The sequence below is a fragment of the Papio anubis genome, chromosome 20, assembly GCF_008728515.1.
Source record: "Papio anubis isolate 15944 chromosome 20, Panubis1.0, whole genome shotgun sequence".
Classification (NCBI taxonomy): domain Eukaryota; kingdom Metazoa; phylum Chordata; class Mammalia; order Primates; family Cercopithecidae; genus Papio; species Papio anubis.
The window spans coordinates 33,695,852-33,719,308 of NC_044995.1; the positions used below are offsets into that span (position 1 = coordinate 33,695,852).

Consider the following 23,457-nt stretch of genomic DNA (forward strand, 5'->3'; position numbering starts at 1 on the left):
ATTCAGGTTGGCCTCTGGGTGGTGGCATTCCCAGCAGATACACTTCACTGCTGGAAGTGGGTACTCTGTCCCGGAAGACACCCATCGCCATTCCTCTCAGAGATTCAGGGTGGGCAGGCAGTTTGGTGTGGGGAGGGGGCTGGACTCAGCACACCTCGGGATTCCAAGATCCTAAACAGGAAGTATATATAACCTGGGAGATGTGGTGCGCATGAAAATATTCTTCACAACTTATTTGTTCCTCCCTGCTCTTTATATATGAAAGAATGAGGTGTCACTAACATGGAAGTGCCACAAACAGGAGGGGTGATGGGATTCACCGCTCAGGTTGAGGACAGTGCCACAAAACAAAGCACTTGGTGGCAGACAGACTTGCCTCTGAGCTGCCTGTGTTTGGAAAGGTGACTCCCAACTTGGGAGAGAAAACAGGATGGTGATAGAGACAGAGAGAGAGACAGATACCTCTGCCTCAGCCCCCAAAGAGAGAAGTTCTGAGGAATGAGGCAAGATAGAGGGAAGCTGAGACTTAAAAGGGTATGAGGTCTCAGCTGTTTCCAAAACAGAAACACCAGCCTGGGCAACCTGGCGAAACTCAATCTCTACAAAAAATACAAAAATTAGCTGGGCGTGGTGGCATGCGCCTGTAGTCCTAGCTACTCAGGTGGCTGAGGTGGGAGGATCGATTGAGCCTGGGTGGTTGAGGCTGCAGTGAGCTGTGATTGTGCCACTGCACTCTGGCCTGGGCAACAGAATGAGACCCCATCTCAAAAAGGTAAAAATAAAAAAGAAACAGAAACAGGGAGATAGAGAAATGGAGACAGAGAGTCAGGAATGACCAAGGCTGCCCTTGGAGCCCACAGGTGTCGTAAGCACCTTCCAATGGCCTGGCATCTCCAAGTACACCTTGCCACTCATTCCTTGAGCCTTTCCACTCACAGAAACTGAAGCCAAGGAGAGGAGGATCTTCTCAAGGTCACCTTCCCTTATCCTAGACACCACAGGGAGTGGTTCAGACAGCTTTATTTTTATCACCAGAGTTTTAAATAAATACACAGTTCCATCAGACCAGCCCCCCAGTTCCCAGGAAGGTCACCCCAATAAATTAATAATAAATAGCAGATATATAAATACAACCGTTTGGGCAGGAATCGGGTGTCTCAGGACCCTTGAGCCCATTCCACAGGCCAGGACAACTGAGGTCGTGTCCCCAGGGCAGGTGCACAGTCTAAGGACCAGGGCTCCTCATACGCAGTGGCAGTCTTTGGCTAACAAGTCGTCATAGGTCTGGAGTGACACCCCGGTGTCGGTCTTTTGAATGAGCACCATGGGATTGTAGCTGGCGGGCACGCAGCAGGGAGCTGGCACCGTGTCGGGCTTCAGGCGGTGCAGGTTCGTCTTGATCTGCGCGTGCATGTTGGCCTCCCGGAACTGGCTCGGGCACGCGCCGATGCACATGGTCACTTGCACCTCCCGTGGCGACAGCACCCAATCGGCCCAGCCCAGGTCTTCCAGCGACGCGTGGACAGTGTGCAGACGGCAGCAGCGCCCGGGCCCGAGCGGACAGTGGTCCCCGTTGCGCGCACGCGCTCTGCGGCGCCCCCTGGCGGCTCGCGGCCGCAAGTGCAACTCCAGCTGGGGCCGTGCGGACGAAGACTTTACCAGCAGTTGGTCCGACTGCGACGGCGGCGGCGACAGTCGCAGGTGCAGCGCGGGCGCCTGGGGTCTTGCAAGCCTGAGCTGACGCCGCAGCGGTCGTGTCACGTCCCACGACCTTGACGCCGTCGGGGACAGCCGGAACAGAGCCCGGTGAATGCGGGAGGCCTCGGGGAGCCCCTCGGGCAGGACGGCCCGGGAGATACGCAGGTGCAGGTGGCCGCCAGATCCCAGCCGCACTGTGGGAAGACAGATAGGGAAGCAGGTCACCCACAGGCCTGCCGTTTTCCAGGAACGGGGGTGCCCATTTCCCCTAACACGCCAAGCTGGATTTCACCACGGCGCTGGCGCCTTTGCACAAGTTTATTCCCCTACCAAGAGCATTTCTCCGGCCGGGCGCTGTGGCTCACGCCTGTAATCTCAACACTTTGGGAGGCCGATGCGGGCGGATCACTTGAGGTCAGGAGTTCAGGACCAGCCTGGCCAATATGGTGAAACGCCCACTCTACTAAAAATACCAAAAAATTAGCCGGGCGTGGTGGCTGGCGCCTGTGATCCCAGCTACTCGGGAGGCTGAGGCAGGAGAATCGCTTGAATCGGGGCGGTGGAGGTTGCAGTGAGCCAGGATCGCGCCACTGCACTCCAGCCTGGGCAACAGAGGAAGACTCCCTCCAAAAAAAAAAAAAAAAAAAAGGAGCACTTCTCCCCTGAATCTCAGCATGATGGCTGGCTCCTCCTCCTCCTTCCAGCCTGCCTAAAATAGGAAGCACCCTATTTTATTTCCTTGTGTGTCATTCATATTCCCTGCTTAGAATCTCAGCTTGGTTGACACTGTGCCTGGCACACAATAGGTGCTTAGTAAATACCTGAAGGAATTAATGTATATCTGATATTCAGACAAAGATTCCAATCATGGCTCTGCTTTTCTTCTGGCAGTCAAAAACTTACTTGCTTCACTTATTTATTTATTATGGTCTTGCTGTTACCCAGGCTGGAGTGCATGGCTCAGTGCAGCCTCAGTCTCCTGAGTTCAAGTGATCCTCCCGCCTCAGCCTCCTGAATAACTGAGACTACAGGCACGCACTATCATGTCTGGCTAATTTTTTTAAACAACTTTTTTGGTGCTGGGCGCGGTGGCTCAAGCCTGTAATCCCAGCACTTTGGGAGGCCGAGACGGGCGGGTCACGAGGTCAGGAGATCGAGACCATCCTGGCTAACCCGGTGAAACCCCGTCTCTACTAAAAAATACAAAAAATTAGCCGGGTGTGGTGGCGGACGCCTGTAGTCCTAACTACTCCAGAGGTTGAGGCAGGAGAATAGCGTAAAACCCGGGAGGCGGAGCTTGCAGTGAGCTGAGATCCGGCCACTGCACTCCAGCCTGGGTGACAGAGCGAGCCGCCGTCTCAAAAAACAAAAAACAAAAAAAACACCTTTTTTGGTAGAGATAGGGTCTCACTATATTGCCCAGGCAGCAATATTCTGGCCTCAAGCGATGCTCCCACTTCGGCCTCCCAAAGTACTGGGATTACAGGTGTAATCCCGAGAAATGAAGAGTACCAAACCCATCACATTCCAGACTACTGAGCCTCTAGGAATCACAGCCCCTCAGGCTGGTACAAGTGTTAGAGAGACTGGGGTTTGAGGGTGTCTTGGCCTAGTTGCCAGGCTCAGCAAGGGTGAGAGGTTTTCCTGGAGTCACACAGCACAGATGGGTCAGGGCAGGCTAAGAGTGTGCCCCTCTGCCTGCCCCCTCCTGGGTCCCACCGCAGCCCAGACCTCATCCGGTGCCCTGCACCCCTGGTGCCTCAGTGCATTTACCCATGGAGGGCATAGAGATGGGGAAAATAACTCTCCTCCCCTAACAAGTCACTTGTTGCATGTGACTTTAGCAGTGCCTTGACAAGCGATTGCATCAGATTCAGACCAGCTCCAACTGGTTCTGCCCATCACAAACCTCTATCCATGCACCACACCCCCATCCTTTCTCTTGGATCCTGGCCCCAGCCCAGGTCAGGGACCATGCCCACACCCCACACCCGACCCCGTCCCCAGGTTTCCCAGGTGCTGTGTACATTCAGGAGGGTCCCTGGCATCCCTGTGCCTCAGTTTCCCCATTTACAATTTGGGAACGGGTTATAACCTCCCACGTTGTGGGTGCAAATCAGGCATCAGCTACCCCATCAGACCCAAGGGGGTCCAGGACGTTCCTACCCAGGGCACAGACGGGGCAACTGAGGCTCAAAGGTAGGTGTGGGCTTTTCAAGACAAGAGGAATCCCTGGTTAGATATGGGGGCTGCTTGGGGTGGAAGGGGATCTCCAAGATTTCACTTACCTTCTGGTGTGAGTATCCGGACCTCAGGGGCCTGGATGAGGTCGGTGTTTGAATCTTCCCAGCTCTGGTTGGCCCGCAGCCTGGTCAGCAGGTCCTCGTAGCGTTTCCGCAACTCTCGGAATCTGGAGTCTTCGGAGTGCAAGTTTGAGGGTCCCGGGAAACTTGCGCGGCTCGCCTTGGCCAGAGACACGGCGCCCCCATGCGGCGGCCATAAGAGCACAAGCAACACCAAGAGCATCTGAGAGCCATTCAGTGTCTTGAGTTCTTGCCCGGGCATGGCTGTGCTGGTTGCAGCTCTGAGCCGGGACTGACCAGATGCTGCCCGACCGGCCTTTATAGTCCCCGGACTGTGTCGGTCTCCGCCTGCTCAGTCCCGCCCTCCTCCCCCTGCCTGCAGAGTAAACACTCTAGTGGCCACAGCTGGGCGGTGTCTAGGGGTGTATTTAGGGGGAGGATCTTTAGGTGGGGGCGCTCCTAGTAAAGCTAGGGCACGTTTCTGGGCCTCAGTATGAGGACACCATTCCAGCCTGGGAGTCTGTTTGGAGGAAAAAAGACATTGTTACTGTGTGAAAAATTCCAGACAGGAATTTAAGAAGTGGCTGTCTGTGCCCATGGGATTTCCTCTCTTCTCTTTTTGGTTGGGGTCAAAGGCTAAAGATGGTGAAAAACAAAGGAAGCAGAGGAAAACGGGATAGATGGAGCCAGGAAGGGCAAACTTGATGTGTCATTGCTCTCTGTCATGCTTGTTTCCTCACCAGGAAAAAAGGGACTGAGACTCTCATTGGAGAGGTGGTCAAATGAGGAGTAAAGCACAGGGCCAGACACATAGGAAGCGTTTGATAAACTGGTTATTGCAGTTATTCATTCTCATCTGGAGAACTCCTACTCATTCTTCAAAACTCTGTGCAAAAAGCCCCTCTTCCAGAAAGTCTTCTCCAACATTATCTTTCCAGGGCTAAGCAGGGTGCTCCCAAACCCCATCCTTTTGTCTGGCTCAGTGCTCACCTTGAAGCCATCCTCACAGGATTCATAATTCTGGAGGCCAGGCGTGGTGGCTTATGTCAATAATCTCAGCACTTTGGGAGGCCGAGGTGGGTGGATTGCTTGAACCCAGGAGTTCGAGACAAGTCTGGGCAAGACGGCAATATCTCGTCTCTAAAAAAAAGAATTCTGCACCGGGCACCGTGGCTCACACCTGTAATCCCAGCACTTTGGGTGGCCGAGGCACGCGGACCACCTGAGGTCAGGAGTTCTAGACTAGCCTGACCAACATGGAGAAACCCCGTCTCTACTAAATATACAAAATTAGCCGGGCTTGGTGGCACATGCCTGTAATCCCAGTTAGTCGGGAGGCTGAGGCAAGAGAATCGCTTGAACCCGGGAGGCAGAGGCTGCGGTGAGCCGAGTTCTCACCATTGAACAAAAGCCAAAGCAACAAAAAAAAAAAAAAAAAAAAAAAAAAAATCTGGACAGAAATTTAGTTATAATTAAGCATTAATCAGGCTGCACTTTGACCCACTTCCTTGTGACTAAGTTGCTTGCAACACCTGATACTGACCGTTTGCTATAGATGGGATTTCCGACCTTAGAATCATAAGACTTTTTAAAATAATTACTTAAGATGTTTTTAAAATCCTGAATACCAGCTTAACTGCTGACACCCACCAGTGTGAATACCCCACAGAGGAATGGAATTCGCATGAGAATAGTTTCTTACTGTCTATGACTTCACCTCCTGCACTCTTTCACCAAGCAATGACCTTCACACTTCAGCCCACTCCAAAACCCTTAAAAACTAAAACTCTAGCCCCAGGCCGGGTGCAGTGGCTCACGCCTGTAATCCCAGCACTTTGGGAGGCCAAGGCGGATGGATCACCTGAGGTCAGGAGTTCGAGACCAGCCTGACCAACACGATAAAACCCTGTCTCTACTAAAAAAATTTCAGAAATTAACCGGTCGTGGTGGCACATGCTTGTAATCCCAGCTGTTTGGGAGGCTGAGGCAGGAGAATCGTTTGAACTTAGGAGGTGGAGGTTGCAGTGAGCTGCCATCTCGCCATTGCACTCCAGCCTGGGAGATAGAGCAAGACTCCATCTTTTTTTTTTTTTGTCAAGACGGAGTCTCACTCTGTCGCCCAAGCTGGAGTGCAGTGGCACGATCTCGGCTCACTGCAAGCTCCACCTCCTGGGTTCATGGCATTCTCCTGCCTCAGCCTCCTAAGTAGCTGGGACTACAGGTGCCTGCCACCATGCCAGCTTTTTTTTTTTTTTTAGTAGAGATGGGGTTTCACCGTGTTAGCCAGGATGGTCTCAATCTCCTGACCTCATGATCCATCCGCCTCGGCCTCCTAAAGTGCTGGGATTACAGGCTTGAGCCACCACTCCTGGCTGACTCCATCTTAAAAAATATATAGGCCTCCCAAGTAGTTGGGATTACAGTCGTGCACCACCACACCTAGCTAATTTTTGTATTTTTAGTAGAGACAGGGATTCACCATGTTGGCCAGGCTGGTCTTGAACTCTTGACCTCAAGTCATCTGTCGGCCTCTGCCTCCCAAAGTGTGGGGATTTTAGGCATGAGCCACTGCACCCAGCCTTTTTTTTTTTTTTTTTCCCGAGACAGTCTCTAGCTCTGTCGCTCAGGCTGGAGTGCAGTGGCATGATCTTGGCTCACTGCAACCTCCATCTCCCGGGTTCAATGGATTCTCCTGCCTCAGCCTCTCGAGTAGCTGGGATTACAGGTGCGCACCATCACACCTGGCTGATTTTTGCATTTTTAGTAGAGATGGGGTTTCACCTTGTTGGCCAGGCTGATCTTGAACTGCTGACCTCAGATGATCCACCCGCCTCAGCGTCCCAAAGTGCCGAGATTACAGGTGCGTGCCACCATGCCCGGGTAATTTTTGTATTTGATGTAGAGATAGGGTTTCACCCTGTCATGTTGACCAGTCTGGTCTCGAACTCCTGACCTCGTGATCCACCTGCCTCGGCCTCCCAAAGTGCTGGGATTACAGGCATGAGCCACCATGCCCGGTCCCAAACTAAGAACATCTTCAAAGAGAAAGAAAAGAGACGTAGGGGCTGTCCTGGGGGTGGAGGTCTCTGAGAGCTCACCTGTGCTTTTGGACAAGGCTGGGGTCTGGGTCCTCCTGGCTCTCCTTGTCTAACTTGTGCTCTGAAGGTCCTGGTGGCATTTCTGCAACTCCTGGAACGTGGAGTCATCCAGATCAGAGTGCTTGTCCAAGGGTCCTAGGAACCCCAGAAGGTTCTCACTGGGCAGAGTCAGGGCGCCCCCCCAGGGTGCCCCCAACAACATCTGTAACATCAACAGCATCTGAAAGCAACGCTGGGTCACGGGTCCTGGCCTGGGTATGGCTGTGCTAGTTGCTGTCTGAACCGCACTGACACTTTGGGTCTGGCTTTATAGCCTGCACGTTCCCACCCAGCCGTCCCCCACGACCCAGACCCTGCAAGCAGGGTAAACACTCCAGTGACCACGGCCAGGCCAGGTCTCACGAATGCGTTCTTGCACAAGAACGCAAGAGGGGTGCCTCTCTGACCCTCTGTATCCTTTCCCAAGAAATAAGGACACAGTTGGTGCAGCCACGCTTCTTACCAAGAGCTTTGGGATGGGACGGGATCAGGTCAGAGACGGTGACCATACGGCGGTTCCCCGTCTCTACTAAAAATACAAAAAATTAGCCTGGCATGGTGTGATGGCACCTGTAGTCCCAGCTACTTGGGAGACTTCTGAGGCAGGAGAATGAGACCTGAGAGGCGGAGCAGCCCGGCCAGACTCCAGCCTGGGTGACAGAGGAGATTCTCGTCAAAAAAAAAAAAAAGAAAGAAAGAAATAAGGAATAAGGACACCATTGCAGCCTGGTAGTACTTTTTTTTGAGACAGTCTCGGCTTCTGTCAGCCTCAGGCTGGAGTGCAGTGGCCGGATCTCAGCTCACTGCAAGTCTACCCGGGTTTATGCCATTCTCCTGCCTCAGCCTCCCCGGGAGCATGGACTACAGGCTCACCACCCCTGGCTAGTATTTTGTATTTTAGTGGCACGGGTTTCACCGTGTTAGCCAGGATGGTCTCATCTCCTGACCTCTTTCGATCCGCCTCCGCCTCGGCCTCCCAAAGTGCTGGGATTACAGGCTTGAGCCACCGCGCCCGCCAGTAGTGTACTTTTTGTTTCTGTTTTTGTTTGTTTTAGAGACTGGGTTTGGCTCTGTTGCCCGGTCACTGCAGCCTCGACCTCCTGGGCTCAAGGGGTCCTCTCACCTTAGCCTCCCGAGTAGCTGGGACTAGAGGCACGTGCCACCACAACTGGCTAATTTTATTTTTTGTAGAGACGAGGGTCTTGCTATGTTGTACAAGCTGGTCTCGAACTCCTGAGCTCAAGCATCCTCCTTCCTTGGCCTCTCACAGTGCTGGGATCCTGTGATGGCGTGAGTCACAGCATCCGGCCACTTGCCTGGCTCTACTTCCCCAAATTTTTAACCAATGACCTCATAGTCAGCCTCGTGGCCAAGCTAAGAGGAGAGATGGGGCAGATGTAGGCAGGTGGCCAGAGATGAGCTCAGCAGGTCGGATCCCTTGTTCCTCTCGGACAGCTTCCATGGGTCCCCAGAGGTGGAGCCGGGATGGAAGTAAACAGAGCGCAGGGGCTGGAGGTCAGGCCAGTCCGTCCACCTGGCAGGGCTGCAATCTCCCAAAACCTCCCCTAGCCGACCGCTACGACCTGCTCTCAGCTATCGACACCTTTGTCAAACACAACGGCACGCAAGAGCACGAACCCACTTTTATTGATGGTTTCTTGTAATGTAAGGTAAACACAGTCATAGCAGGAGATTTGGAAGAGGCACAAAAGCGGATTATTTAAAAACTTCCTGGAGGCCCCGAGGACAGGGAGAAATGCTGTCTCATGCTGGTGATTGTCCTCGAAGGACAGGATGTGCCTGTGCCATCTAGGGGGTTCCGCAGCCAGCCCGGGTTCTTTTTGTTTTCTGTTTTTGTTAGTATTTAGAGACGGGGGTCTCACTATGTTGCCCAGGCTGGTCTCAAAACGACTGAGTTCAAACGATCCTTCCGTCTTGGCCGCCCAAAGTGTTGGGATTATAGGCATGAGCCACTGTGCCCAGCCATGGGTTCACTCTTTTTATTTTTTTATTTTCGAGACAGAGTTTTACTCTTGTTGCCCAGGCTGGAATGCAGTGGTGTAATCTCGGCTCACTGCAGCCTCCCAGGTTCAAGTGATTCTCCTGCCTCAGCCTCCCAAGTAGCTGAAATTACAGGTGTGTACCACAATGCCCGGCTAATTGTTTTTGTATTTTTAGTAGAGACAGGGTTTCGCTGTGTTGGCCAGGCTGGTCTGGAACTCCTGACCTCAGTGATCCGCCCACCTCAGCCTCCCCAAGTGCTGGGATTACAGGCATAAGCCACTGTGCCCAGTCATGGGTCCATTCTTAATTCAGCATGATCTCAGTAAAAGATCCTTAGTTTAATTACATTTGCAAAGACCTTTTCTCCAAATAAGGTTGCAGATACTGAGAGTTAGGACTTGGACATATCTTTTTTTTTTTTTTTCTGAGATGGAATCTCGCTCTGTCACCCAGACTGGAGTGCAGTGGTGCAATCTCGGCTCACTGCAGCCTCTGCCTCCAGGTTCCAGCGATTCTCCTGCCTCAGCCTCCTGGGTAGCTGGGGTTACAGGCACATACCACCATGCCCAGCTAATTTTTGTATTTTTATTAGAGGCAGGGTTTCACCATGTTGGCCAGGTTGGTCTCGAACTCCTGACCTCAGGTGATCTGCCTGCCTCAGCCTCCCAAAGCGCAGGGATTACAGGCGTGAGGCACCATGCCTGGCCTAATCTTTATACAGCCTGATGTGGTGGATAGATTGTGTCCATTTCACAGATGACAAACTGAGGCCAGAGAGGTGGGCTTGTCATGGCCACACGGCCAGAAGACAGCAAGGCTGGGGTTAGAGACCCAAGCAGCCAGCCCCTGAGCCTGTTCCATCTCCCTCAGAGCTTCTGAAATGAGAGGATATGGCCACCCTAACAGGCCAGCGTGAGATGAGAGTTTCACCAGCACAGCGTGGGGCCTACGGTTCTCCTGCAGTACCTCCAAGGTGGGAAGAATGTGCCTCAGAAAAGGGACACCCTGGCTGAACGCAGTGGCTCAGGCATGTAATCCCAGCACTTTAGGAGGCCAAAGCAGGAGGATCGCTTGTGGCCAGGAGCTGGAGACCAGCCTGGGCAACATAGTGAGACCCCAAGACCCCATCTCTTTTTTTTTTCTTTTGAGACAGAGTCTCTCTGTATTGCCCAGGCTGGAGTGCACTGGTGCAATCTTGGCTTACTGCAACTTCCACCTCCCGGGTTAAAGCGATTCTCCTGCCTCAGCTTCCCGAGTAGCTGGGATTACAGGCATGTGCCACCATGCCTGACTAATTTTTGTATTTTTGTTAGAGAAGGGATTTCACCATGTTGGCCAGACTGGGTCTGAGCTCCTGACCTCAGGTGATCCGCCCACCTCAGCCTCCCAAAGTGCTGGGATTTCGGGCGTGAGCCACTGCGTGCTGCCTGTTTTGTTTCTTTTTAGACAGGGTCTTGCGGTGTAGCCCAGGCTGGAATACAGTGGCACAATCATAGGTCACTGCAGCCTCGACCTCCTGGGCTCAAGCGATCCTCCCGCCACCTCACCCTCCCGAGTAGCTGGGACTATAGGCATGTGCCACCATGGCCTGCTAATTTTTTACTATTTTGTAGAATGGGGTCTCACTGTTTTGCACAGGTTGGTCCCGAATGGTTGGGCTCAAGTGATCTTCCCAGCCCAGAGTGATGCCACCGTGCCTTGCTAATTTTTTTTTTTGGTGAAACGGAGATTTACTCTTGTTGCCCAGGCTGGAGTGCAATGGCGCGATCTCGACTCACTGCAATCTCCACCTCCCGGGTTCAAGCGATTCTCCTGCCTTAGCCTCCCAAGTAGCTGGGATTACAGGCATGCACCAGCATGCCCGGCTAATTTTTGAATTTTTAGTAGAGATGGGTTTTCACCATGTTGCCCAGGCTGATCTCGAACTCCTGACCTCAGGTGATCCTCCCGCCTCAGCCTCCCAAAGTGCTGGGATTACAGGCGTGAGCCATTGCGCCTGGCCAGTGCCTTGCTAATTTTTAAAACATTTTGTAAAATGGGATCTTACTATGTTGCTCAGGCTGGCCTTCAACTCCTAACCTCCAGCGATCCTGTCACCTCAGCTTCCCAAAGTGCTGGGATTACAGGCAAGAGCCTCTGCACCTGGCCTAATTTCTGCCTTTATAGATGTACCTATTCTGAACATTTCACAGAAATGGAATCTTACAATATCTGTACTGTAGTTTCGCCTTGATGAAGAATACTGCTGTAAAAGTGGGTGTACACGTTTTTGTTTGAACACCTGTTTTCATTTCACTTGGCTCTATACTAAGCAATGAAATTACTGGGTCACAGAGTAACCCTGTATTGAACTTGTTGGGGGAACTGCCAAACCTTTTCCTCTCAGTTTTATTTGTCAGTGTGAAATCTTTCAGGCAGACACGAAAGTATTAATAATAAAATCACAAACACCCCTATCCAGCACCCACCTAAAGAAAAATCATTCCAGAGAGGGTAGAAGTGGCCCCCCAGCCCAAGTCAGGTTCTCCCCAATCTTAAGGCTCATGTGTTGGACGTTAGTTGTGACATTTCATCTATATATTTGGGGAACAGGTATATTTAAAACATTATCAGATCAGGCATGGTGGCACACACTTATAGTCCCAGCGCTTTGGGAAGCTGAGGTGGGAGGATCACTTGAGCCCAAGAGGTCAAGGCTACAGTGAGCTATGATCATGCCAGTGCACTCCAGCCTGGGTGACAGAGTGAGATCTTATTAAAAAAAAAAAAAAGGCCGGTAGGGTGGCTCAAGCCTGTAATCCCAGCACTGGAGGCAGTGGGTGGATCATGAAGACAGAGTCGAGACCATCAGCTAACATGGTGAAACCCGTCTCTACTAAAATACAAAAACTAGCCGGTGGTGGCTGACCTGTAGTCCCAGCTACTGTGGGCTGAGGCAGGAGAATGGCGTGAACCGAGGTGGAACTGCAGTGAGCAGAGATGGCACCACTGCACTCCAGCCTGGGTGACACAGTAGCGAGACTCGTCTCAAAAAAAAAAAAAAATCAGAGTGGAAAAGTGGCAGGCATTGCTTGTGAAACACTGAAATGGTTCAGCTCACGAGCCTCTCGGCCTCGAGTTCAGCGATTCTCCTGCCTCAGCCTCCCCAGTAGCTGGGATTACAGGTACCTGCCACCGCGCCTGGCTAATTTTTTGTTTGTTTGTTTGTATTTTTAGTAGAGACAAGGTTTCACCATCTTGGCCAGGCTGGTCTTGAACCCCTGTTCTCGTGATCCACCCGCCTCAGCCTCCCAATGTACTGGGATTGCAGGCATGAGCCACCATGCCTGTCTGAACTATTAACTTCTAGATGGTTGAGGCAAAATATTACTGTCAACACATCCCATAGGCCAGGCACGGTGGCTCATGCTTGTAATCCAAGCACCTTGGGAGACTGAGGTGGGAGATCGCTGGAGCTGACTTCGAGATCAGCCACAAGGCAACAACATGAGACCTTATCTCTATTTTTTTCAGCCTGGGAAACGTGGTGAGACCTTCTCTCTACAAAAAAAAAACAAAAAAAACAAAATCAGCCGAGTGTGGTGGTGCATGCCTGTAGCCCCAGCTACTCAGAAGGCTGATGTGGGAGGATGGCTTGAAACTGGGCAGTGGAGGTTGCAGTGAGCCAAGGTTGTGCCACTGCCTCCAGCCTGGTGACAAACAAGACTCTGTCTCAAAAAAAAAAAAAAGCCATAAACCACCTAAAGCCTGGGAGGAAAAGCTGGGGAGGGTTCCTTGGGAAATGAGGACATTGAGGGGCATCCATGTACATTGGGGGCATTTAGAAATCTGTGAACCTGGCCAAATGCGGTGACTCACGCCTGTAACCCCAGCACTTTGGGAGGTCGAGGTGGGCAGATCACAAGGTCAAGAGATCAAAACTATCCTGGCCAACATGGTGAAACCCTGTCTCTACTAAAAATACAAAAATTAGCTGGATGTGGTGGCATGCGCCTGTAGTCCCAGCTACTCGGGAGGCTAAGGCAGGAGAATCACTTGAACCCAAGAGGAGGCTGCCATGAGCCCAAATCATGCCATTGCAGTCCAGCCTGGGTAACAGAGCGAGACTCCATGAAAAAGAAGGAGAAGGAGAAGGAGAAGTTCGATACCAGTCTGGGCAACACAGCGAGGTCTCATCTCTACAAAAATAAAAGTAATTAGCCAGGTGTGGTGGTGCATGCCTGTAATCCCAGCTACTTGGGAGGCTGAGGTGGGAGGACTGCTTGAGCCCACGAGGTAGAGGCTGCGGTGAGCTATCATTGTACCACTGCACCTCAGCCTGGGTGACAGATCAAGACCCTGTCTCTAAAAACAAAAACCACAAAGTTTTTGCCAAGGAGCCATACTTTGGAGTATCACTTTCTGAGTCTCGACAGCCTCCAGAAGGAACCAGTCCTGCTGTGACACCTTGATTTTGGACTTCCGGCTTCCAGAACCCTGAGAGAAGTCCTGTTCTTTTAGGACACCAAGTTTGTGGTCAGTATTATGTAAACAATGCCATCTGCTCCCCATTTTTATCTCTGATGGTTTTGTTTTTGGTTTGTTTTTTGAGACAGTTTCCTTCTGTCACCCAGGCTGGAGTGCAGTGGCGCAATCTCGGCTCACTGCAATCTCTGCCTCCTGGGTTCAAGCGATTCCCCTGCCTCAGCCTCCCAAGGAGCTGGGACTACAGCACGCGCCACCACACCCGGTTGATTTTTGCATTTTTAGTAGAGACAGGGTTTTATCATGTTGGCCAGGCTGGTTTCGAACTCCTGACCTCAGGTGATCCATCCGCCTTGGCCTCCCAAAGTGTTGGGATTACAGGTATGAGCCACTGCGCCCGGCCTTTTATCTGAGACAGAGTCTCTCTCTGTCATCCAGGCTGGAGTGCAATGCCGCGATCTCGGCTCGCTGCAACCTCCACCTCCCGGGTTCAAGTGATTCTCCTGCCTCAGCCTCCTGAGTAGCTGAGATTACAGGCGTGCACCACCACACCTGGCTAATTTTGTATTTTTAGTAGAGACAGGGTTTCACCATGTTGGCCAGGCTATTCTCGAACTCCTGACCTGAAGTGATCCACCCGCTTCAGCCTCCCAAAGTGCGGGGATTACAGGCGTGAGCCACAGTGCCTGGCCCTCTCTGGTGTTGTTTTCCTTTGGTCTAGTGGTATCTGTGTGGCTGTCAGATGTTCCGGATGCTTCTCCTTGGTCCGTTAAAGGCATAGCAGAAAACATCTCTAAGTCCATGGCTTGTCTTTTAAATTTCTTTGTTTTCCTTTTTATCTAGAGACAGGCTCTGGCTCTGTCACCCAGACTGGAGTGCAGTGGCGCCATCATAGCTCACTACAGCCTCACCCTCTTGGGTTCAAATGATCCTCTTGCCTTAGACTCCAGAGTAGCTGGGACTACAGGTGTCAGGCCTCTGAACTCAAGCTAAGCCATCATATTCCTGGTGACCAGATGGCCTGAAGCAACTGAAGATCCACAAAAGAAGTGAAAATAGCCTTAACTGATGACATTCCACCATTGTGATTTGTTTCTGCCCCGCCCTAGCTGATCAAGGTACTTTGGAATCTCCCCCACCCTTAAGAAGGTTCTTTGTAATTCTCCCCACTCTTGAGAATGTGGCCTTGTGAGTTCCCTCTTGCCTGCAAACACGCCCTAACTCACCCACCCATCCCTAAACCTATAAGAACTAATGATAATCCCCACCCTTTGCTGGACTCCTTTCCCGGGATTCCAGCCCACCTGCACCTAGGTGAAATAAACAGCCATGTTGTTTCACACAAAGCCTCTTTTGGTGGTCTCTTCACACGGAAACATTTTGCGCTGGAAGACCCGTCAGTGGGATTCCTTCGAGACCAATCCCCTGTCCTCACTCCCTCACCCCGCGAAGAGATCCACCTGCACCTCGGGTCCTGTGGGACCGACTCAGCCCAAGGAACATCTCACTGCATTTTAAATCGAGTAAGCGCCCTCCTTTTACTCTTTCTCCAACCTCACTTCATCTCCTCAACCTCTTTCTCTAATCTTGGCGCCCACTTCTTCAATCTCTCCTTCTCTCTTAATTTCAATTTCTTTCATTTTCCAGTAGAGACAAAGAAGACATTTTATCTGTGGACTCCAAACTCAAGGCGCCAGTCACGACTCGAAGGTAGCCTTCCTTGAAACGAATCATTATGGACTTTCTCTGATTATTCACTCCATGTTCCAGTTTTGGTGTTCGATCTCCTCACGCGGGACGCTTGCCTCGACCATTCACCCACATCCCTTGGTGCAGCTTCAACTGGCGGGATGCCCGCTTCGGTCGCTCACCATCGCTAGCCCAGGGCTGCTCCCACCCCCTCTCCATGTCTCTACCCTCTTCCTTTTAAATTTGTCTTCCTTCACTTTATGGGGCAACATTCCATTCATTCCCCTCTTCTTTCCTCCCTTTTAGCCTGTGTTCTCAAAACTTAAACTCCTTCTTAACTCTCGCTTCTTGACTTGTAACGGCATCTTATTTCTTCTGGCGATAATTTTGACCTTGTGTAAAACTCGATAATGGTTCTGAAATGGCTAGAAAATAAAGTACTTTTGATTTTCCTATCCGGTGAGATCTTAGATAATTTCGGTTTTGCAAATGAGCAATGGTCTGTGCCTGACATCCAGGTGACTTCTCCTTTGCCACATTGGTCCCTCCAGAGTTCTGTTCCCAATGACTCCTGTCCCAAATCTTTCTTTTCCTTCTCTTCCCTGTCTGTTCCTTCCAGTCTCCACCCTGCTTCCTGAGTCCCCTGAATCCTTTTCTTTCTTTTCTTTTTTTTTTTTGAGATGGTGTCTCATGGCTGTCGCTTCAGGCTGGAGTGCAGGGCGCTGATCTCGCTTTCACTGCAAGTCTGGCCTCTCCCGGTTCATTCTCCTGCTCAGTTCTGAGAAGACTATGGCGCTCACGCATCATACTTGGTTAACTTTTTATTTTTAGAGATTTGGGTTTCACTTTATCTCGGGATCTCTGACCTTAGGATCCGCCACTTCGCCTTCCCAGTGCTGGGATTAGGCTTGAGCCACCGCCGCCCGCCGGGCCGCTTTTATTCCTTAATATGCATTTTATCACCCAGTCAGCTCAGGCCGGGCGCTGCGGCTCGCCTGTAATCCCAGCACTTTAGGGAGGCCGAAATGGATCACGAGGTCAGAGATCGAGACCATCCTGGCTAACACGGTGAAACCCCTGCCTCTACTAAAAATACAAAAAAACTAGCCGGGCAGTGCAGCCCCTGTAGTCCCAGCTACTCGGGAGGCTGAGGCAGGAGAATGGCTGGAACTCCAGGAGACGGAGTTTGCAGTGAGCTGAGATCTGGCCACTGCACTCCAGCCTGGCGACAGAGCGAACCCGCCTCAAAAAAAAAAAAAAGAAGAAAAAGCTCCAAAAATTAGATTCCGGCCCTCAAATCCCACAACAGGACTTCATTAACCTCGCCTTCAAGATGTACAATAGTAGAGAAGAGTTGCAATTACTTGCCTCTGCTGTGAGAGAAACCCCAGCCATATCTCCAGCACACAAAAACTTCAAAACGCCTAAGCCACAGCGGTCAGACGCTCCTTCAGGACCTCCTCCCCCAGGATCTTGCTTCAAGTGCTGGAAATCTGGCCACTGGGCCAAGGAATGCCCGCAGCCTGGGATTCCTCCTAAGCCGCATCCCATCTGTGCGGGACCCCACCGGAAATTGGACTGTCCAACTGGCCCAAGGCTCTGACTGACTCCTTCCTAGATCTCGGCTTAGCGGCTGAAGACTGACACTGCCCGATCGCCTCGGAAGCCTACAGGACCATCACAGACGCTTTGGGTAACTCTTAAAGTGCAGGGTAAGTCCGTCCCCTTCTTAATCAATGTGGAGGCTACCAACCCCACATTACCTTCTTTCCAAGGGCCTGTTTCCCTTGCCTCCATAACTGTTGTGGGTATTGACGGCCAGGCTTCTAAAGCTCTTAAAACTCCCCCACTCTTGGCCAGGCGCGGTGGCTCAAACCTGTAATCCCAGCACTTTGGGAGGCCTAGATGGGCGGATCACGAGGTCAGGAGATGGAGACCATCCTGGCTAACATGGTGAAACCCCGTCTCTACTAAAACAAAAATACAAAAAACTAGCTGGGCGAGGTGGTGGGCGCCTGTAGTCCCAGCTACTCCGGAGGCTGAGGCAGGAGAATGGCGTAAACCCGGGAGGCGGAGCTTGCAGTGAGCTGAGATGGGGCCACTGCACTCCAGCCTGGACGACAGAGCGAGACTCCGTCTCAAAAAAAAAAAACTCCCCCACTCTGGTGCCAACTTGGACAACATTCTTTTATGCACTCCTTTTTAGTTATCCCCACCTGCCCGGTTCCCTTCTTAGGTTGAGACATTTTAACTAAATTATCTGCTTCCCTGACTATTCCTGGGCTATAGCCACACCTCATTGCCGCCTTTTCCCAGTTCAAAGCCTCCTTTGTGTCTTCCTCTCGTATCCCCCCACCTTAACCCACAAGTATGGGACATCTCTACTCCTTCCCTGGCACCAATCACCAATCACAAGCCCCTTACCATCCCATTAAAACCTAATCACCCTTACCCCCTCAACGCCAGTATCCCATCCCACAGCACGCTTTAAAAGGATTAAAGCTTGTTATCACTCGCCTGTTACATATAGCATGGCCTTTAAAAGCCTATAAACTCTACGATTCCCCCATTTTACCTGTCCAAAAACCGGACAAGCCATGCACCTTATCAACCAAACTGCCTTGCCTGTCCACCCCGTGGTGCCAAAGCCATATCCTCTCCTATCCTCAATACCTCCCTCCACAACCCAGTATTCTGTTCTGGATCTCAAACATGCTTTCGTTACTATTCCTTGCACCCTTCACCCCAGCCTCTCTTTGCTTTCACTTGGACTGACCCTGACACCCATCAGGCTCAGCGAATTTCCTGGGCTGTACTGCTGCAAGGCCTCAGGACAGCCCCCATGACTTCAGTCAAGCCCAGATTTCTTCCTCATCTGTTACCTATCTCAGCATAACTCTTCATGGAAACACATGTGCTCTCCCTGCGGATCGTGTCTGGCTAATCTCCCAAACCCGAATCCCTTCTACAAAACAACAGCTCCTTTCCTTACTAGGCATGGTTAGGTACTTCCGCCTTTGGATACCTGGTTTTGGCATCTTGACTAAACCATTATGTAAACTCACAAAAGGAAACCTAGCTGACCCCATAGATCCTAAATCCTTTCCTCACTCCTCTTTCCGTTCCTTGAAGACAGCTTTAGAGACTGCCCCCCCACCAGTTCTCCCTGACTCGTCCCAACCCTTTTCATTACACACAGCCCGAGGTGCAGGGCTACCAGTACAGTCCTGGTCTTACACAAGGACCGGGGACCCGTGGCGCTGTAGCCTTTTTGTCCAAACAACTTGACCTTACTGTTTTAGGCTGGCCATCGTGTCTCCGTGCAGCGGCTGCCGCCGTCCTAATAGTTGTAGAAGCCCTCAAAATCATAAACTATGCTCAACTTACTCTCTACAGCTCTCATAATTCCCAAAATCTATTTTCTTCCTCACACCTGACACATATACTTTCTGCTCCCCGGCTCCTTCAGCTGTACTCTCTTTGTTGAGTCTCCCACAGTTACCACCGTTCCTGGCCTGGACTTCAGCCCGGCCTCCCACATTATTCCTGATACCACACCTGACCCCCATGACCGTATCTCTCTGATCCACCTGACCTTCACTCCATTTCCCCATATTTCCTTCTTTCCTGTTCCTCACCCTGATCACAGTTGGTTTATCGATGGCAGTTCCACCAGGCCTAATTGCCACACACCAGCAAAGGCAGGCTATGCTATAGTATTTTCTACATCTACTGAGGCTACTGCTCTGCCCCTCTCCACTATCTCTCAGCAAGCCGAACTCATTGCCTTAATTCAGGCCCTCGCTCTTGTAAAGGGACTACACATCAATATTTATACTGACCCCATATCCTGCACCACCATGCTGGGTTTTTTTTTTTTAGTAGAGACGGGGTTTCACCGTGTTAGCCACAATGGTCTCGATCTCCTGACCTCGTGATCCACCCGTCTCGGCCTCCCAAAGTGCTGGGATTACAGGCTTGAGCCACCGTGCCCGGCCCCCCCACCATGCTGTTTCATGAGCTGAAAGGTTTTCTCACTACATAGGGGTCTTCCATCATTAATGCCTCTTTAATAAAAACTCTTCTGAAGGCCACTTTACTTCCAAAGGAAGCTGGAGTCATTCACTGCAAGGGCCATCGAAAGGCATCAGATCCCATCGCTCAGGACAACGCTTATGCTGATAAGGTAGCTAAAAAAGCAGCTAACGTTCCAACTTCTATCACTCACGGCCAGTTTTTCTCCTTCTCATCTGGTCACTCCCACTTACTCCCCCACTGAAACTTCCACCTGTCAATCTCTTCCCACACAAGGCAAATGGTTCTTGTACCAAGGAAAATATCTCCTTTCAGCCTCACAGGCCCATTCTATTATGTCGTCATTTCGTAACCTCTTCCATGTAGGTTACAAGCCGCTAGCCCGCCTCTTAGAACCTCTCATTTCCTTTCCATTGTGGAAATCTATCCTCAAGGAAATCACTTCTCAGTGTTCCATCTGCTATTCTATCTACTCCTCCTCAGGGAGTGTTCAGGCCCCCTCCCTTCCCTACACACCAAGCTCGGGGATTTGCCCCTGCCCAGGACTGGCAAATTGACTTTACACACATGCCCCGAGTCAGAAAACTAAAATACCTTTTGGTCTGGGTAGACATTTTCACTGGATGGGTAAAGGCCTTTCCCACAGGCTCTGAGAAGGCCACCGTGGTCATTTCTTCCCTCTGTCAGACATAATTCCTCGGTTTGGCCTTCCCACCTCTATACAATCCGATAACAGACTGGCCTTTACTAGTCAAATCACCCAAGCAGTTTCTCAGGCTCTTGGTATTCAGTGGCGCCTGGTTTTACCTCAAACTGCCACCGTTAAGTCTCTCTTTAAGTGGATAGAAGATCTTCAGTGACAAAGCACCCTCCGATACTTTCACCCTGATTGTCAGGCCTGTGAGCCCAAGCTAAGCCATCACATCCCCAGCGACCTGCACATGTACATCCAGATGGCCCGAAGCAACTGAAACTCCACAGAAGTGAAAATAGTTTGATGACATTCCACCATTGTGATTCGTTTCCGTCCCACCCTAACAGATCCATATACTTTGTAATTTCCCCCACGCTCAAGAAGGTTCTTTATAATCTCCCCCACCCTTAAGAAAGGTCTTTGTAATTCTCCCCACCCTTGAGAATGGACTTGGTGAGCTTCACCCCCTGCCCCCAAAACATTGCTCTTAACTTCACCGCCTATCCCAAAACCTATAAGAACCAATGACAATCCCACCACCCTTTGCTGACTCCTTTTTCAGACTCAGCACGCCTGTACCCAGGTGAAATAGCCATGTTGCTCACACAAAGCCTGTTTGGTGATCTCTTCATATGGACACGTGAAACATTGATGAAGTCCTGTTTTGTTTTGTTTTTATTTTTGAGTCTTGCGCTGTCGCCCAGGCTGGAATGCAGTGGCACGATCTCGGCTCACTGCAAGCTCCGCCTCCTGGGTTCACGCCATTCTCCCGCCTCAGCCTCCCGAGTAGCTGGGACTACAGGCGCCCGCCACCACGCCCTGCTAATTTTTTAGTAGAGACGGGGTTTCACCATGTTAGCCAGGATGGTCTTGATCTCCTGACCTCGTGATCCGCCCGCCTCAGCTTCCCAAAGTGCTGGGATTACAGGCGTGAGCCACCGCCCCCGACCTGAAGTCCTATTCTTTGCTTTTATACTTATTCTCGTTCCCGTTCTTACGCCACCCTCTACCTCTGCCCAGCTATCTCCACCACACTGTCAGTCTCACTCTCTCCTAGCCATTTCTAATCCTTCTTTAACAAGCAATTGCTGGCTTTGCATTTCTGTTTCCTCCAAATTCCACAAAGCCCTGACTACTCACTGCTAAAAAAAAAAAAAAAAAAAAAAGAGGGGGGACTCTGTATATTTTTAAATGAAGAGTGTTGTTTTTACCTAAATCAGTCTGGTCTGGTACATGACAACATAAAAAAACTCAAGGATAGAGCCCAAAAACTCACCAACCAAGCAAATAATTACACTGAACCCCCTTTGACACTGTAACTGGATGCCCTGGGTACTCCCAATTCTTAGTCCTTTAATACCTGTTTTTCTCCTCTTGTGTCTTTAGTTTACTTTCTCAATTCACACAAAACCGCATCCAGGCCATCACCAATCATTCTATACAACAAATGCTCCTTCTAACAACCCCCAATATCACCCCTTACCCCAAAATCTTTCTTCAGTTGAATCTCTCCCACTCTAGGTTCCCATGCTGCCCCTAATCCCGCTTGAAGCAGCCCTGAGAAACATCACCCATTATCTCTCCATCCCCAGAAATTTTCACCACCCCAACACTTTACCACTGTTTCATTTTATTTTTCTTATTAATATAAGAAGACAGGAATGTCAGGCCTCTGAGCCCAAGCTAAGCCATCATATCCCTTGTGACCAGATGGCCTGAAGCAACTGAAGATCCACAAAAGAAGTGAAAATAGCCTTAACTGATGACATTCCACCATTGTGATTTGTTTCTGCCCCACCCTAACTGATCAAGGTACTTTGGAATCTCCCCCACCCTTAAGAAGGTTCTTTGTAATTCTCCCCACCCTTGAGAATGTACTTTGTGAGATCCACCCCCTGCCTGCAAAACATTGCTCCTAACTCCACCGCCTATCCCCAAACCTGTAAGAACTCATGATAATCCATCACCCTTTGCTGACTCTCTTTTCGGACTCAGCCCACCTGCACCCAGGTGAAATAAACAGCCATGTTGCTCACACAAAGCCTCTTTGGTGGTCTCTTCATACGGACATGTGAAACAACAGGCATACATCATCATGTCCAGCTAATTTTTAAATTTTTTATAGAGACGGGGGTCTCACCATGTTGCCCAGGCTGGTCTTGAACTCCTGGCCTCAAGCGATCCTCCCACCTTGGTCTCCCAAAGGGCTGGGATGACAGGCATTGGCCACCATGCCAGGCCTCTTTTCAATTTCTTGATGGATGTGTTGACATCCAAAAGTTTGAAATTGTGATTGAGTCTAATTTGCTGTCCCCTCCATATCCCCAAGTTTTTCATCTTGTCCTTCCTTATGGAGGGCAGGTTTCATGTTGCCGGCCAGTTAAGGCCAAGACAGACTCTGTTCTCCTGCCTGCTTCTCCCCAACCATGACCTTCTGTCCTTTCTGGGCCTCTGGCCTTGGTCAGGTGCCCTTCCCTCCCCCTCTTCCCCTCCGCCCCCCACCCCGTGGTCAGCAGGGAAAGCGGACTGTGGCAGCTGAGTATGAGTCAGCAGGCCTGGTACCGTGGGGGGCGGAAGTGGTGGGCTCAGCCTCGGGGACCGGCTGTGTGAGTTCCTGTATAAACTGGCCAGGAAGTGGGTCAGCTGAGGCTTCCCCCACGTGCTTGCTGCCCGGAACCCATTGGCTGGGTGACCCTGGGCCTCCCGCTTCACGTTCCACATTAGCAACCCAGTTCGCATGCTCGCTCCCGTCATAATTCTGCTGTCCACAGTGTGCATTTATGAAGCACTTACTGCATGCCAGGCTCTGGCTGAGCTCGGATACGCGGCCCTGTGCTAGGGGTATGGAGATCTCCTCTGTGTCACAGGGGTAAACTGAGGCTCGGAACAGGGCAGCTCCGTGCCTGAGTTACACAGCACAGTGCCTGGGTGACCCAGTATCCCAAATCGTCATCCTCGGCTGGCTAAGGCCCTCTCTGTGTCTCTGTGTCTTCACCCTAAGCAAAATATCTGGAGAATTTCCACTTTCTCTCTTTGTGTCTAACTCTCCCTGGCTCTCCCTCCATTTCTGCCTATCTCCCATCGTGTCTATCTCTGTTTATCTCTGCCTCCCCCATGCCCTTATCAGCACCGTACAGGGAAGGGAGAGGTGACAGCCTGACCCACCCCTCCCTGCTTCTGGGGGACCGGGACATGTCCGGGCAGGTCTGAGGCACTCCTTGTAAAAACTGGTGATTGCTTCGAGGCAGGGAGCCAGAACCTGCAAGAGAGGGTGGGAAGGTGGAAGACGTGTGGGGGAAGGACTCAGTTGGGATTTCTGGTGCTGGATTTTGCCCCTTTACCCCTACCCCAGGCTTTCATCACACTCAGGATGTCTCGAGACCACTGCAGCATCTTTCCCAAACCATGGGCTTTGAGGGATGCATAGGAATCC

At 51.1% G+C, this 23,457-nt stretch overlaps 1 protein-coding gene across 1 annotated transcript; it reads right to left on the reverse strand.

Moving 5' to 3' along the window:
• Nucleotides 1–1,004: 1,004 nt before the first annotated feature.
• GDF15 (growth differentiation factor 15) lies at nt 1,005–22,480 on the reverse strand. Its single transcript, XM_021930903.2, has 4 exons — nt 22,165–22,480; nt 7,100–7,234; nt 3,987–4,521; nt 1,005–1,892 (listed from the first exon to the last, which is right to left on the reverse strand). Exons 3-4 carry the CDS (start codon nt 4,261–4,263, stop codon nt 1,243–1,245), a joined length of 927 nt encoding a protein of 308 aa, XP_021786595.1. The 5' UTR covers nt 4,264–4,521; nt 7,100–7,234; nt 22,165–22,480; the 3' UTR covers nt 1,005–1,242.
• Nucleotides 22,481–23,457: the final 977 nt, after the last annotated feature.

What these genes read in the sequence shown, in the direction of transcription:
- GDF15 (XM_021930903.2), bottom strand. Translation starts at nt 4,263, where the DNA reads ATGCCCGGGCAAGAACTCAAGACACTGAATGGCTCTCAGATGCTCTTG. An exon ending in CCGGATACTCACACCAGAAG is followed by an intron (nt 1,893 to 3,986) that starts GTAAGTGAAATC and finishes GTCTTCCCACAG; the next exon opens with TGCGGCTGGGATCTGGCGGC.